At 34.7% G+C, this 15550-nt stretch overlaps 1 protein-coding gene across 1 annotated transcript; it reads right to left on the bottom strand.

Annotated features, from left to right (window-relative positions):
* Positions 1 to 4128: 4128 nt before the first annotated feature.
* On the bottom strand, positions 4129 to 6413 carry LOC109168111 (expansin-A7-like). Its single transcript, XM_019317158.1, has 3 exons — positions 6248 to 6413; positions 5188 to 5503; positions 4129 to 4441 (listed from the first exon to the last, which is right to left on the bottom strand). Exons 1-3 carry the CDS (start codon positions 6411 to 6413, stop codon positions 4129 to 4131), a joined length of 795 nt encoding a protein of 264 aa, XP_019172703.1.
* Between the last annotated feature and the right edge of the window lie 9137 nt (positions 6414 to 15550).

Genomic DNA, 15550 nt, shown 5'->3' with positions numbered 1-15550 from the left:
GTGCTGGCCTGGTCCCATGTTTGAATAAAGCAATATGATTTCCTTCAAGTAATTAAGATGGTGAAATTTTTTATCTGATTTTATGATTCTATAAATATGAATCTAATTAGGCCGGCCAATTGCATCATTGGATTGGAGTAGTGTACAATCGTTATACCCCTAGATCATGCCTGGTCTACATTGTAAGGTGCACCACTAACATGTAGTACATATTCATTTTTACTGTATTATATTATGTTCAGTTTTAATGTATATTCTGCTTAAATATATACTTGTATCAGCTGTCTATCTTACAATGTGGATCATGATTCATGTTATATTATAATTTGCCAGCAATGTAGTAATAGGCTAGATAGTAGAGTTGGGTTAGGATGTAGTGTGAGTTGGCCTTGGGAACCTAAGAGATCATGGGAGTATGGTTGTCCGATCCTAATTCACGTGGGATCATATAGGAGTTATAGTAGTTGTTTTTATCCTTGTAATGAACGGAGTTGTATAGAGTATATTTCTCTAATAGAAATCTTGTGTTACGAATATTTTTTACATCTTTTTATAGTAATAATATTTTTCCATTCATTAATCGTTGTTGTGTAATCCTTATATTTTGAACTGATTCTTGATTTATTATCTAAGTCGAAAAATTAAGTTTCATCGGTTGAGTTATAAAGTCAATTATAACTAAATTGATGTTGAAGTTAAATTAGTGAAGTAGATTAGAGTTGATCGGAGGAATGATTAAATAGGGAGTGGGGATGATGATGGCAATATATGTAAAAGGGGAACCAAAAGAGGGAAGCGTGCTTAAGTAATGGAATGAAGGCATGCAAAAGCAAAGTCTCCTTGTGTAGACCAATTATATATTTTAATGTGAAAGGGGAGATGAATGCATGGCTAAAAGATAAAACTTGAGTGGGGGGTTTTGATTTCATTACTACATATATAGCACCTTTGTAGAGTACTCATCTTTATCTACTATGCCATGCCATGTTCACATATATTGTTATTATTTATTACATTAATGTGAAAATAAAGGCATATATATGTTGTTTTTGCAACTCCTATATTATTATATTCTTTATGATGAAAATTTTAAGTAGGTCATTTTAATTTGGTCAAAAGTTGACTTTATTACGATTGAATGATATAAATTTTCATGAAGAATTTATACATTATATAACCTAAAATTTGTAAAAGTTACTTTCTTACGATGAAAGGTTGGTAAACTTTGGCTATCATATTCACAATGGTTTTTAAAATTTTGAGATTTCTCACAACTAAGATTACACTCTTATTTTATTATTATTATTTTTATTTTGACCAGGACTATGTGGTCTAATGGTATCCGGGTTGGACTTCCATTTGGAAGATTATGAGTTCAAGCCTCAGTGGAGGCGTTATTGGTTCTTTGTGTTTCAGTAGGTTGAGAAAGTATATGAACAGATACTACAATGTAATAGAGCCAGTAACTTTCAAAAAAAAAAAAAAAGAAAGATTACACTCTTATTTTATTATTATTATTTTTATTTTTTATTTGCTAACATCATAAAGGCTGCTCGTTCCATAGTATTAATTAATTTATTTATTTTTTTTGTATTGAGAAGAAAAATTATTATGCAATAAAAACACATTTTTAAAGTAAAATAGCTGTCCTTTTTAAGGTTGGATATAAGGAAAATGATATGTTTGATACATTCAATTAGTGCACTTACATATCACTCTAGATTCTAACTCGGGTGTGTTTGAAAATTAAACCAGGAAAATGACTTCTCGAAAATGTTTTTCATAAAACATTTTTCTTTCCAGTGTTTGATTGCATTTAAAAAAATTATCTTGGTGTGTTTGTTTCATTTTCTAGAAAATGAGCATAATTTTATTTAAAAAATAAATGTTATTTATAAAAAAAAAAAAGTTAAAAAAAATGAACAATGGTTCATAAAAAAAAAATTGTTTCCGAAGTTGGAAACCATATTAATATGGTTTTCGACTTCAGAAATCAGTTAATCTGGCCTGGTTTCGATCGAGAACCAGATTATAGTTCTTGACGAAAACCAATATGGGTTTTCATCCGGAAATCATACTTCCGGCTGTGGATTTTTGTCCAATAGCCGAAAATCGTCACCGCAGGAGATGGAGAAGATGGATAAGTTTGCACAAGTTAAACTCGAAAAAATGACTTCCCAAAAAAAGAAAGTTATTTTCTAAAAAAATAGTCTTGTTTTCTCTTTGATTAGAAATCAATTTCTATTTCTATTGACTCTAATTTTTTTCCCTTGTCAAACCCTAAAACCCAAAAAATGATAATAATTAGTGTTGATTAAATGGGCGAGTTGAGGATTGGTTTGAGCCCAATATGTGCTTTATCAATGACTCAATTTCTATATGCTCATGTCTCTCATTTTTCTATGTGCTTAATTCTCTTCATGCAATATAAGATTCTAAGATGGCAAATTGGCAAAGCACTTCCTTATAGCTAGATTGTAAGGTAGTTACATTTTCAAGGTTTAAATTCAAGACATTTAGTTAAATTGAAAGAGACTGGAGAAATTTTATTTATCTCATGAATTTGTAATTAATTATTTGGTAATTACTCCGTACATATCCACAACATTTGTGCTCCTCGTTCAATTATACCTCTGACTATGTATGTCCCATGTATCTCGAAATATCTATCATTTGCTCATTAACAAGGTTATGAATGCTTACGTTCATCGTGCGTGATTGTATATTTATATATCAAAACTTGGCAAAATCGATACTTGCTCCAATAATGTTTGCGGACTACATATGCAGTTTTTTTTTTTTTTGTTTTTTTTTTGAATAATCAAAATCATTTACCATCTCATTTGACATAGTAAGTAAATTTATTTTTCAACGTAGGGTGGGACTAGTTAAATTACAGTAACCAATGAATAAAAATAGTTGTATATATGTTATAATTTCCTTCTAATTTCACTTTGGTTAATTCATGATAATCAATAGATAAAATGAGTTTTATATGCTACATTTTCCTTGGATAGTGATTGTCGATTTCTATCACCCAACAAATTAGTCTCATATATGCTACATTTTTCTTCTAATTATACATCGTTTAATTCACTCATTTACATGGCAATACTTGATTGATTTTTTTTTTATTATATTTGATTAATCTAGATTTTATTTTTAATGGGCAGAATTAGCCTATTCATGGGTAATGAAGGAATATAAAGAGTTCTATTACCAATTTTAGGGGTGAACAGGAAAAAATAACATTATTCTTTTTCAAATATTTGTTAGTTATCTTTTTGCCATAGCTCCATCGTCAAATATTTGCAAGTATTTATACTTCAAATTGGGATCCAATTAATTTGGAATGTGAGGCATGCACATTAGATGTCAAAAAGAGTCATCCAAATGAAGTGTGAGTCATCTAGAATGAGTTACTATGAACATACTTTAATTTTAGATTTTACCATTTAATGAACTATTTTTTTTTTTCTGTTGATGAGTTCTACCAGCCATGCTTTACATGTTACAATACTCAAATTAAATAGTCAAAATGAGATAGACAACAATTCAAATTCTACTGCTACTATACATAATTCTCTTCTCCCAAAAGGTTGAATCCCCAACCCCAAGGGTAACCCACACTCCAGCCCCGATAGAACATTTGGGAGGATGTAAATCACGGTGACTCAATGACTCTGCAGATAAGACTAAATGCCGGTGTGCACTTTGGGCATATCCCCACACTAGCCGCCGTCAAGGTTTGAACCTTGATCTCTTCTCACAAATATTGCCTACTAAATCATTGACTTAAGCCTGTGCGGGCTAATATACATAATTCTTGAAATAATCATTAGTTGTAAAAAAAATTGTGATCTTCAAACACTTGCTAAATTTTATTTTCTTTAGGCATGGATAGGTTACACTTCACTTAAAATAGAAACACCAAAATGTAGTGCTCCCGGGGAGTGCATTTTATCATCGTTTTCCATACGTGAAAAATGTGCACTTCTCTCGTCGGAGCAAATTAAACATGCAAAAGTCAACAACTGCCTTTTATAAAATCAAGGCTTTACAATAATAATAATGTAAAAAAAGAAAACTAAAATGGAAATGTCTTGAAAATTAATGGCTTATAAATTATTAATGGAAGTTGACGTTGGCCTGGTAAGTCAATCCCACGTTCCAGTTTGATGGGACAACGTTGTACGCAACAATTGTCTCATGAGAGGAGTAGGAAGTGAGCTTGAAGGAAAGGGATTGGCCTCCTAATGTTCCAAATGCTTGGTATGAAGCTCCCCAGTTATGGCTCATCCTTATCCACCCTGTCCGGCTTCCCTTCACCCACACGGCGGCGATATCGCCGCCTCCGCCTACGTTCATCACGTACGCTAACAGCCAGTACCCATTCCCTTGTAAGTTGAATCGGACACCACCCCTCCTACTGCACGGTACCCTACAAAAAAAACATACCAACATTATTACGGAGTATTTTTTTTTTTTTTTTGAAAGTTATTACGGAGTATATTATTTACCGTTATATATATAATCATAATCATGTTCAAACCAACATTAACCTGTGAATATGGGAACTTTTTAAGAATTGCACCACAACTATTACATGATTGTACCTCTACGGTTCTCAAACATGCTTGGAGGATCGGACCTTGCTGTGGAAAAAGTATCCGGGTGCAATGCAATCATGTAATAAGTGAGGTGTAATCCTTTAGATGTTTGCAAGTTCGCACGTTAAGGACAGTTCGCACTTGATTATGGACATATACACATGAGTGAGATGAGAAGATGCGGACATGCAGCTTGCTCCATGAGAGCGTGTTGATGCACCGTCAAGCCATTATCAATTCACCTTAAAGCATTTTCAAATGCACCGAGGACTATGATTTTGATTGATTATCAACTCTAGTGCATTTATAAATGCTTGACGGTGCATTTCAAGAATGCTTGGTGGTGCATATCAAATATTGAAAATCATGAAAAAGGAAATGATGCACCATCAAGCAATTATCAATGGAGCCTAAAGCATTTCCAAATGCACTGGGCACTACCTCATTGTCAACTCAAGTGCATTTAGAAATGCTTTAGTACGGTGCATTTATAATTGCCTGACAGTGTATCTGCCATCTGCAAGTTCTCACCGGCCTGAAGGCTTGTCCGCACCAAAAGTCAACCATATATATATACCTGCGATACATGACGGGGACAATGCCGGCCTTCCACTGAGCAATTTTCATGAAAGCGGGTTTGGACATGTCGAAGTGGGTGCGAGGAGGGTTGCACCAGCCGCCGTTGTTGGAGTCTTCGGCCCAGTTAGGTGGGCAGAGGTTGGTGGCCGTGACGGTGGTGGTGGGGAAGCCTTTATAGCAATAAGGCGATTGAGCACAGCGTATCTGGAAACATTGGCCGCATGCAAACCCATTGTTGAATAAAACGGTGCTCAACGCTGCCGTGGCTGTTCCATACCCATTGTTGAACAAGTTGCCATACCCACATGCACCCCCTGCAAATCCCAACATCCTCAATATACACATACAACTTTTAATACATATACAATTATATATGAGTAATTACCATTTAAAATGGTCCATCAACTAGAGCATAAGTCACAAACTAATTTACAACTATTGATTGAATCCGAGTGTTTGGTAAATAGCTGTTAATTAATTGAGTTAGTGAGTTTAACTAGTTAATAACATTACCTGATTATAGAAATATGTTTTGTAAATTGGTTGTTATTAGCGGATTAAATTACATGCAAAATGATTTTTTCAAAAAGCTAATATGAAAGAACTACTTTGAGTAGCTTTTTGAATTTTAGCGTTTTGAAGCAATAAGTTGTTACAAAAAGCTAATTAATCAAACACTTATATTGGTTGATAACCAAGACAAACAGTTAATAGTGGTCAAATAAATTAAAATTGTCTGATAAGCTACCTATGTTATCAAACATGTTCAACTATTCAAAATTTATCTAATGATTAGATCCTCGACTATTGAATGAACTGATTAAATCCTCAACTATTATTCAAAGTCACCTGACTAGGTCTTAAGGGAGTTGCTGAAATTACGCTTATGACCTCGGGTTTTAAATTCGGACATTGAAGAAGGATCTTTTTTTGAATAGTTGATGATATAATTAGATTTTATCAATAGTTGATGCTCTTGACCAATTTGTGAATTATGCTATAGTCGAGACACCATTTTAAGTAATTACTCTACCATCATAAAATTTTGAGATACGCACCCATTGTTTCGGAGGCAGATTCGTCCCCGTAGAATGTGGCATGGGCTAGCTTCCAGGCACCGGTGTGGAATACAGGGTGGCTATAATAGCCGGCGGCCGTCGCCTTGCCGACTACGGCCAGTACGCAGAAGAAAGCAAAGCTCAACATCCGGAGGAAAGAAGCCATAGGCAGTGATTAGCTCTTGCAGAAGACGACTTTTAATTTGATGCTGGGAAATCTGATGTGCTTAATTGACTTTTGCATGCAGCCTTTATATAAGGCTAAATTTCCCCTAGAAACAAGGTTGTCGTGCCCTCACGAATGTTGACTTTCGATGCATACTATAATGTTTTATATTTGCAATGCAGAATATTTTATCCAAACAGACGACCTACATATTCTAAAACAAAAGTCAAATGATATGTTTTATTAGTATTAGTAAAGGGAAAATATTCTCAGAGACGTGCATGCTGGTTAAATATGTCTGCTGTTGCATTTTTTACTTATTGGTATTTAAATTTTGATAGGAAGAATAGAACAATGAACCTAACCCAACATTAAGAAGAAATTTGGCTACATCTTTTTATATTGGAAATAATGGCGAAACAATTATAGATTGATCGGTTTTTAATGTATCAAGTACTAAAAAAATTAAATTCTCTAGTCGTCACCTCTAACTAATATTCACAGAAGTTTACACATGGAACTATGGAAGTAATGCGATTTTATTCAGAACTTTGAGCAAAGGTATTTTTTAAGAATATACAAATTACACAGCAACACATTGACAATAATAGAATTCTTATCTTATGTAGCAGTATTCATCCCCCCCTCCCCCCCCCCCCCCATATCTCCTCAACACGTACTAAAATTGATTCCACTTTCATAGCTTCATCCATATGCATTGCCTTATTCATTTTGCCTATCTGCATTGAGAATGAGTGAGTCAAAATTAAGAGTGCTAAGAGCATCCATAATAGTTGAGTTTTTAATTTTGTGATTTTTGAAAAATTTTTGTAAGTGTGATTAGGAAAGAAAAAAATTGAAAGAAAGAGAAAATAAAAAAAAAAATATATATATATATATACTGAATGATGAAAGCTCAAACACACAATGGCAGCATTGACTCAAGAGAAGAAAAGGGAATCTGGAGCTTATTCATTAGAGATGAAGTATGAAAATGACTTGCAGAAGAGGAAAGAGGTCTTGCCTTATACTATCTGCCATTTGGCAGTTATAACCGAATTAGAAAGAGATCAAAATTACAAGAATGGCCCTATCTATTTTATCACCCCGTAAGCTGGAGCATGAATATCCTGGAGGCCCAGCTTAGAGTGGAAACAATCAAACATTAGTCTTGGCAGCCCCTTGGTGAAACCATTTGCAATCTGTTTTTGAGAAGGTATGGACATCAACTTTATCACTCCTTCATGTATCTTTTGCTTTACAATGTGGCAATCTATCTTAATGTGCTTAGTTCTCTCATGAAAAACATGGTTCTCCCCTATTGCAATTGCAGATTGGCTATCACAAAAGAGAACATTTTTGACCCTTAGGTCTGCAAGCAAGTATAGCAGCCATTGTAACTCACAAACTGTAGATGCTAGGGCCTTGTATTCAGCTTCAGAAGATGATCTAGATACAGTAACTTGTTTCTTTGTTTTCCATGATATTAAGGATTCACCAAGGTAGATGCAATAACCAATGATGGACTTTCTAGTTTCTGCACAAGTGGCCCAATCTGAATCAGAGAACCCTTGTAGCTTGAGTTTAGAATTGGCTGGATAAAATATCCCTTTCCCTGGGGACCCTTTTAAGTACCTCAATACTCTATGAGCTGCTATAAGATGTGTGTCCCTAGGCTTGTCAACAAATTGGCTTAGTTGTTGGACTGCATAGGAGATGTCTGGCCTGGTGTTTGTCAAGTAGAGGAGCTTTCCAACTAGCCTTCTGTAAACCTCTGGCTTATCAAGAATTAGTCCTTCAAAATTGCTGAGCTTCTGTCCTGCAGTAACAGGAGTAGGTGCAAGCTTGGCATTTAAGAATCCATTCTCTAGAATTTCCAGGGTGTATTTTCTTTGGCGAGACCCTTGGCTGTTCTGAATGCTTCAATCCCTAAAAAGTAATTTAGGTGGCCAAGATCTTTGATTTTGAAGGTCTTATCCAAAAATTAAATATTAAAAAGAAAAATATTTTCTTAATAATAACTCATTTTCCAGAAATCATTGTCATACTTTCCAAACGAACTTTAATATCTATACAATTAATTTTTAAATGCCATAATAATTATTAGATAAAAGCCTTGTTTGATTATTGACAAATTCGCTAAAATTTTATCAAATTCGTCATTTTAACATTTTGTCTTTCATCAAAACACCAAAAATATTATTTAATAACTCAGCAATTTGTTCCAAACTGCTAAAAACAAAAACGACACATACATTTTGGGTTAATATTTCCCAAACACCCCTAATAAATAATTTTTTTTAAAACAAAAAATAAAATAAGAAGCCATTAAACTAAGATTTCTTAAATAAGAGTCTTTTGGTTGCTCAATACTTGCCCACATTTATGGGCAAGCAATTATGTTTGGGAGATGAGTATTTATATAGAGGAGCCCCTTTGCTTTTTTTTTTTTTTATTTATTTAAATTTAAAGTTTATTTTGTATATAGTTTTGTTTTGATTATTATTATATTATTGATTGATATTATTATTATTAAATAAGAGCCTTTTGACTTCTCAATACTTGCTTCTCTTTTCAAACATTTTTAAGGTGAGATCAAAATGATCAAACATTATTTACAAAGGCTCTTGTGGCTCCCTTTGTCTTTTTTCTTTTTAATTTTAATTTTATTTTGTATATAATTTTGTTTTGATTATTATTATATTATTAAGTATTACTATTATTATTGTAATTTTATTTTATTATTTTATTATTACATTATTACATAATAATAATAATACTATAAATTTTCTTTTAGACAATTTTATGTTGTGCAGAAGTTATTAAGCTAAGACTTCTTAAATAAGAGCTTTTTGGCTTCCCAATATTTGCCCACGTTGATGGGCAAACAATTATATATGTTTGGAAGAGGAGCATTGATCCTCTTATATAGAGGAGCTCAAGAGCTCCTCTTTCCAATCATTTTCGATGTAGGATCAAAATTCTAGAATGAGGATTTTACTTTTAATTATATATAGATATAGATATATATTGTCCTATTGTATTACGAATATGAAATGTAATTTAGAATTATAGTACAAATAGGAAAAGAGAAACAATATATTATATTAGGAATTGTATTACACTATTTTATAATATTAGAATAGGAATTTTAACATAAAATTATAGTATAAATAGGAAAGTAGAAAACAATATATTTTATTAAAAAGCGAGATTTTTTAGGATTTGGGCGGGAAGTTAAAGTTCAGGATTTTGTTTTTATATATAGTATAGATAGATTATTATTATTATTCTTATTTTAATTTTATTTTATTATTACAATACTATATAATAATATAAATTTTCTTTTTTTTTTTGCAATTTTCTGTTGTGCAGCCAAATATTAAAAAAGAAAAATATTTTCTTGAATAAAAAAATTAAAATAAGAAGTCATTAAGCTAAGACTTCTTAAATAAGAGCCTTTTGACTTCTCAATACTTGCCCACGTTGATGGGCAAGGAATTATGTTTAGAAGAGGAACATTGATCCTCTTTTATATAGGAGTTCAAGAGCCCTTCTTTCCCATCATTTTCTATGTGGGATTAAAATGCTAGATGAGGATTTTACTTTTAATTATATATAGATATAGATTGTCCTATTGTATTAAGAATAAGATTAATGTAGAATTATAGTACGAATAGGAAAGTTGAAACAATATATTCAATTAGGAATTGTATTACACTATTTTATAATATTAGAATAGAAATTTTAACCTAAAATTATAGTACGAATAGGAAAGTAGAAAACAATATATTTTATTAAAAAGCGAGATTTTTTAGAATTTGGGCGGGAAGTTAAAGTTCAGAATTTTGTTTTTATATATAGTATAGATTACAATATTATATAATAATATAAATTTTCTTTTAGACAATTTTCTTTTTTTGCAATTTTCTGTTGTGCAGCCAAACATTAAAAAAGAAAAATATTTTCTTGAATAAAAAAATTAAAATAAGAAGTCATTAAGCTAAGGCTTCTTAAATAAGAGCATTTTGGCTTCTCAATACTTGCCCACGTTGATTGGCAAGGAATTATGTTTAGAAGAGGAGCATTGATCTTCTTTTATATAGGAGTTCAAGAGCCCTTCTTTCCCATCATTTTCTATGTGGGATTAAAATGCTAGAGGAGGATTTTACTTTTAATTATATATAGATATAGATATAGATTATCCTATTGTATTAGGAATATGATTAATGTAGAATTATAGTACGAATAGGAAAGTTGAAACAATATATTCAATTAGGAATTGTTTTTTTTTTTTTGAAAGAGAAAGTTTAATTCATTAAATCAGAAGCAAGAATGTCAACAAGAAAAGCAGGTGGCTCATCCAACCACTCACTGCAACCTGACACAGAAAAGGCCTCCCTAGCAACAGCGTGGGCAGCACAATTCGCAGATCGCTTAACATGACAGAACTGCACATCCTCAATCTCAGATGCCAAGCTCTTTACATCATCAACTAAATAGCCAAAAACAGAAATAAAAGAATCCGAAGTTAAAGCATCAAAAACAATCTTACAATCAGTTTCCACATCTACAGCACCCAAACCAGTGCCCTTCAGCCAACGCATCGCCTCTCGTATAGAAAGCACATCTGCCTCCCTAACAGTATACAACCCGGGCACTCTGACATTTTTAGCAGCAAGGAAATTACCATCATCATCCCGCAAGACCCATCCAAACCCCATTGCATTATCCACCTCCCTCAACGCAGCATCAGTATTGAGTTTGAGCCTCCCAAGCACAGGTTTTGCCCAAGAGGACACGGCATGTGTGTGTTTGTGGCCAACACCAACCTACAACTTTTCATTAGCATCTCTCCAACAATCCAGAAAAGCCAAAGACCTACGCAGCATAGTAGATAAGTCAAAAACAGCACCCCTCCATACACTCTCGTTTCTAGCGCACCACACACCCCAACATGCCATCACAAACTTAGGCTTAGCAATCAAATCTAAAGTGCCCAGAGCCCAAAAGAACCAGTCACCAAGATGATTACCATCATAGCTACACACATGTTGCATCCCCAACAAGTTCCAAAGGCGAACCGCCACCCCACAATGAACAAAAAGATGCATGGCCGACTCCTGTACCTGCCTGCACATATGACAATCCACCAGGTAAGCAACATTCTTAGATAACAAAATATCTCGTGTGGGAAGATAGAGAGACGCTAACTGCCAACAAAAGCTCTTCACCTTAGGGGGAACCTGCAAGTTCCAAATACTTGCCCATGAGTGGTGACTCGCGTCCACCCTCGTAAGTTGCTTGTAACATGACTTGACCAAGTACACACCATTCTGCTCCCAATGCCAAAACCACCGATCATGAGGTCTCCGGTTATTAACTGGAATATTCAAAATTAAATTAGCATCGCGGGTATTGAAAATATCCTTCACACAATCCACATCCCAACCCTTACCATGTTGATCCAATAGAGAAGCCACCGGTGCCTCATAAACTGCGTGATGCAACTCCGTTTCCACAAACGGGTTCCCATCTTCAGGAAGCCAGGGATCCCTACCAATTATAGTCCCTTTGCCATCGCCAATGACCTATTCAATTAGGAATTGTATTACACTATTTTATAATATTAGAATAGAAATTTTAACCTAAAATTATAGTACGAATAAGAAAGTAGAAAACAATATATTTTATTAAAAAGCGAGATTTTTTAGGATTTGGGCGGGAAGTTAAAGTTCAGAATTTTGTTTTTAATATAGTATAGATAGATTTTATTATTACAATATTACATAATTACATAATAATAATAATAATAATAATAATAATAATAATAATAATAATAATAATAATAATAATAATAATAATAATAATAATAATAATAATAATAATAATAATATAAATTTTCTTTTAGACAATATTTTGTTGTGCATCCAAACATTAAAAATAAAAATGTTTTCTTGTAAAACAAAACTAAAATAAGAAGCCATTATTAAGCTAAGGCTTCTCAAATAAGAGCCTTTTGGCTTCTCAATACTTACCCACATTGATGGGAAAACAATTATGTTTAGAAAAGGAACATTGCTCCTCTTATATAGAGGAGCTCAAGAGCTCATCTTTCCAATCATTTTCGATGTGGGATCAAAATGCTAGAAGGAGGATTTTATTTTAATGGAGAAGAGTCAAATAGGCTCATCTACTATTGTCAAGTGCTCAATTCACACCACGAACTAAATTAAAGGCTAATTAACCACACTTACCTGCTAAATTTGTTCAATAGACTTTTTTTTTTTTTTTTTTTTTTTTGCAGATTGCTAACAGGTTACCAATCCAATTATTAAAAAAATAATTTAAATTTAAAAAAAAAAAAAGAGAAGAAAAACGGAATTTCAGCCACCACCGGCTGTCCGGCGAGGACAGCCGGTGGTGGCTGAGTATTTTAACAGACAATCGTGGCTGTCCGGCGAGGACAGCCGGACAGCCACGGCTGTCATGTTTGAGGTCCAGATCTGGATCTCAAACGACCTAGAACGAGAGCTGGTCGCCGCCCTCGCTCTAAACGGCCATGGCCGTCCCCAGACAGCCATGGCCGTCGATGTTTTTTTTTTCGACGACCATGGCTGTCTGGGGATGACCATGGCCGTTTGGAACGAGGGCGGCGACTAGCCCGCGTTCCAACCCGTTTGAGGTCCAGATCGAACCTAAAACATGAGGTCCAGATCTGGACCTCAAACATGACAGTCTTGGCTGTCCAGCTGTCTTCGCCGGACAGCCACGACTGTTTGTTAAAATACTCAGCCACCACCGACTGTCCAGCGAGGACAGCCGGTGACGGCTGAAATTTCATTTTTTTAAATTATTTTTATAATAATTGGATTGGTAACCTGTCAGCAACCTGCAAAAAAAAAAAAAAAAAAAAAAAAAAAAAAAAAAAAAGCAAATTGAACAAATTTAGCAGGTAAGTGTAGTTAATTAACCTTTAATTTAGTTCGTGGTGGGAATTGAACACTTGGCAGTAGTAGATGAGTCTATTTGACACTTCTCTCTACTTTTAATTATATATAGATATAGATTGTCCTATTGTATTACGAATAGGAATTTTAATGTGCCCGCATGGGCAGCTCAGCTTGTAACACCCCGTAAATCCAAAATCTATTTAAGGATTAATTAGATAATTAATCCTAGCTTAATTGGTAATTTATTCCTAAAATCCTGAAAATTCAATAGTCGGAGGACTAGAAATTGACTAGTCAATCCAAGTCAAAGAGTTGTACTCTATGCCTTATGAGTTGTTCCCTTGTCTCCTTACTCTTCCCACTTTAGTAAGCGCAAAGAAGTCTTTTCACCTTATGTTTGTGCCCCAAGCTAACCTAGCATCACCCTTCATTTCATTTCCCAAACACCATAAACACAAAAGCTCCACCTTCTCTCTAGAAATTGTTAGCTTCTTCAAGCCATGTTTTGAGCAATCCTAGATTCTTCAAGTTGGTCTCCAAGATTCAAACTTTCTTAAGCTTGAGCATAAATGAGGGTAAGATCCTTGGTCCCTTAGTGTTTTTAGTATCTTTTTAGGTGTCTTTTTCTAAAGATAGAATCTTTGTTGTCTTTTGGTGTGTTCTTGAAGTTGGAGTTGGAGGAGAGCCTTAAGAGAAGCTTGTAAGGGTGTGAAAAGTGAAGTAGTAGGCTACAAGAGGTAACCCATGCTTTACAAAATCTATTTTCTTACCTATATGATGATTTTTTGACTTCTACTTGTGATTTTTGCTATGAAATGTGAGATTTGATGCATTGTCTTGTGAGAATGTATATCTAGAGCTTGTTATTAGGATTCTTGTATTCCATTGCTTGGCTATTTCTTGGGTTCAAGTCATATTGTTGTATTTTGTGAGATTTTGGGTGTTTTGGACTTGGTGTTGAAAATTTCCAAAGGGATTATTTTTTGGTACAGGAGTGTACCCGCGGGCGGAACGGCGGGCAGTGGCCTACCCGCCGTCCCACCCGCGGGGTACACCTCTCGTGGGTGATGGTACCCGCGGGCGGAACCACGGGTGGAGGTCCACCCGTGGCCCCACCCGCGGGGGTACATTGTTGTTGATTGTTTGGGAATTTGTTCCCCGTGATTCTTTTGACTCGGTAAATGATGTTAGTTTGACCTCCCGATGTTGTTTGTTGGGCTATTTGAGTGTCTTCTTGATGTTTCGTATGTCTAGAACGGTATGTTAGGAATCCATGTAGGATTTGGTGTCTTGAATCGTGCTAAGTGTTCAACTTTGTGATTCGTTGGACCTTGATGAGTCTTGTATGTTCTAAGGAACTATGTTTGGTTTACCCGTTTGATAAGCATGCTAGTTTGATGTTGAAATGCTAGACTGTGTGGTTTGTTCTTTCCTATTGTGGATGGCAACTTGTGTTGACCATCGTTGGTGTTGGATTGTAATCCTTCTTTGTTGAGTATGGTTTCATATCTTTGTTGTGATCCATTGATTGATTCCTGTGATGGAAATATGTGTATTGGTTGTACCTTGATTGCACGGTTAATGGTATGGGACATTAATCACCAAGGTACAGATGTGGTCCTCGTGGTGGCCATGAAATGAAATTGGTGGTGTGACTTGAGCTTTGCTCACTTGCTGGCGGTTGTGTGATTGAAATAAACAGTACCCTCGTGTATTATGTGTTGGCGGAAATGTTGGCAGTTGTTGGCGGGTACACGACGGTTCCCGGAGGCATAAGGTTGGACTCAGAAGTACAGGGGTTCTCGGAGGTAATGGTTGGAACTATAATAAGGCCGGGGGTAGCCATAAGGTTGGAACAGGGCATAAGGTTGGAACATGTGACATGTAGTGTCACGGTGGCATGTAGTTGCCAATGTGTGAATGTCTATCCTTTTCTGATGAGCATGTCGAGTGGTATTCTACTTTGTGATCAGTAGAATACACCTTGAGTTGTACTTGTTTACTGTTGTTGTCCTTGTCTTGATGTTTTCTACTTTGTGATCAGTAGATTACATCTTGAGCTGAGTTGAGTTGTACTGTTATTTCCTTGTCTTGATGTTGTCTTGGGATGCTGATTTCCCTTGTTCTTTTTTAGAGTGAGATATAGTCTTTGCAGTTGACTTCTCTCTATGACTTTTGAACTGA

The sequence above is a fragment of the Ipomoea nil genome, unplaced genomic scaffold, assembly GCF_001879475.1.
Source record: "Ipomoea nil cultivar Tokyo-kokei standard unplaced genomic scaffold, Asagao_1.1 scaffold3172, whole genome shotgun sequence".
NCBI classification, from domain to species: domain Eukaryota; kingdom Viridiplantae; phylum Streptophyta; class Magnoliopsida; order Solanales; family Convolvulaceae; genus Ipomoea; species Ipomoea nil.
This window is presented reverse-complemented; position numbering and strand designations above follow the sequence as displayed.

What these genes read in the sequence shown, in the direction of transcription:
- LOC109168111 (XM_019317158.1), bottom strand. Translation starts at nt 6,413, where the DNA reads ATGGCTTCTTTCCTCCGGATGTTGAGCTTTGCTTTCTTCTGCGTACTG. An exon ending in ATCTGCCTCCGAAACAATGG is followed by an intron (nt 5,504 to 6,247) that starts GTGCGTATCTCA and finishes TGGGATTTGCAG; the next exon opens with GGGGTGCATGTGGGTATGGC. An exon ending in GTCCCCGTCATGTATCGCAG is followed by an intron (nt 4,442 to 5,187) that starts GTATATATATAT and finishes TTTTTTTTGTAG; the next exon opens with GGTACCGTGCAGTAGGAGGG.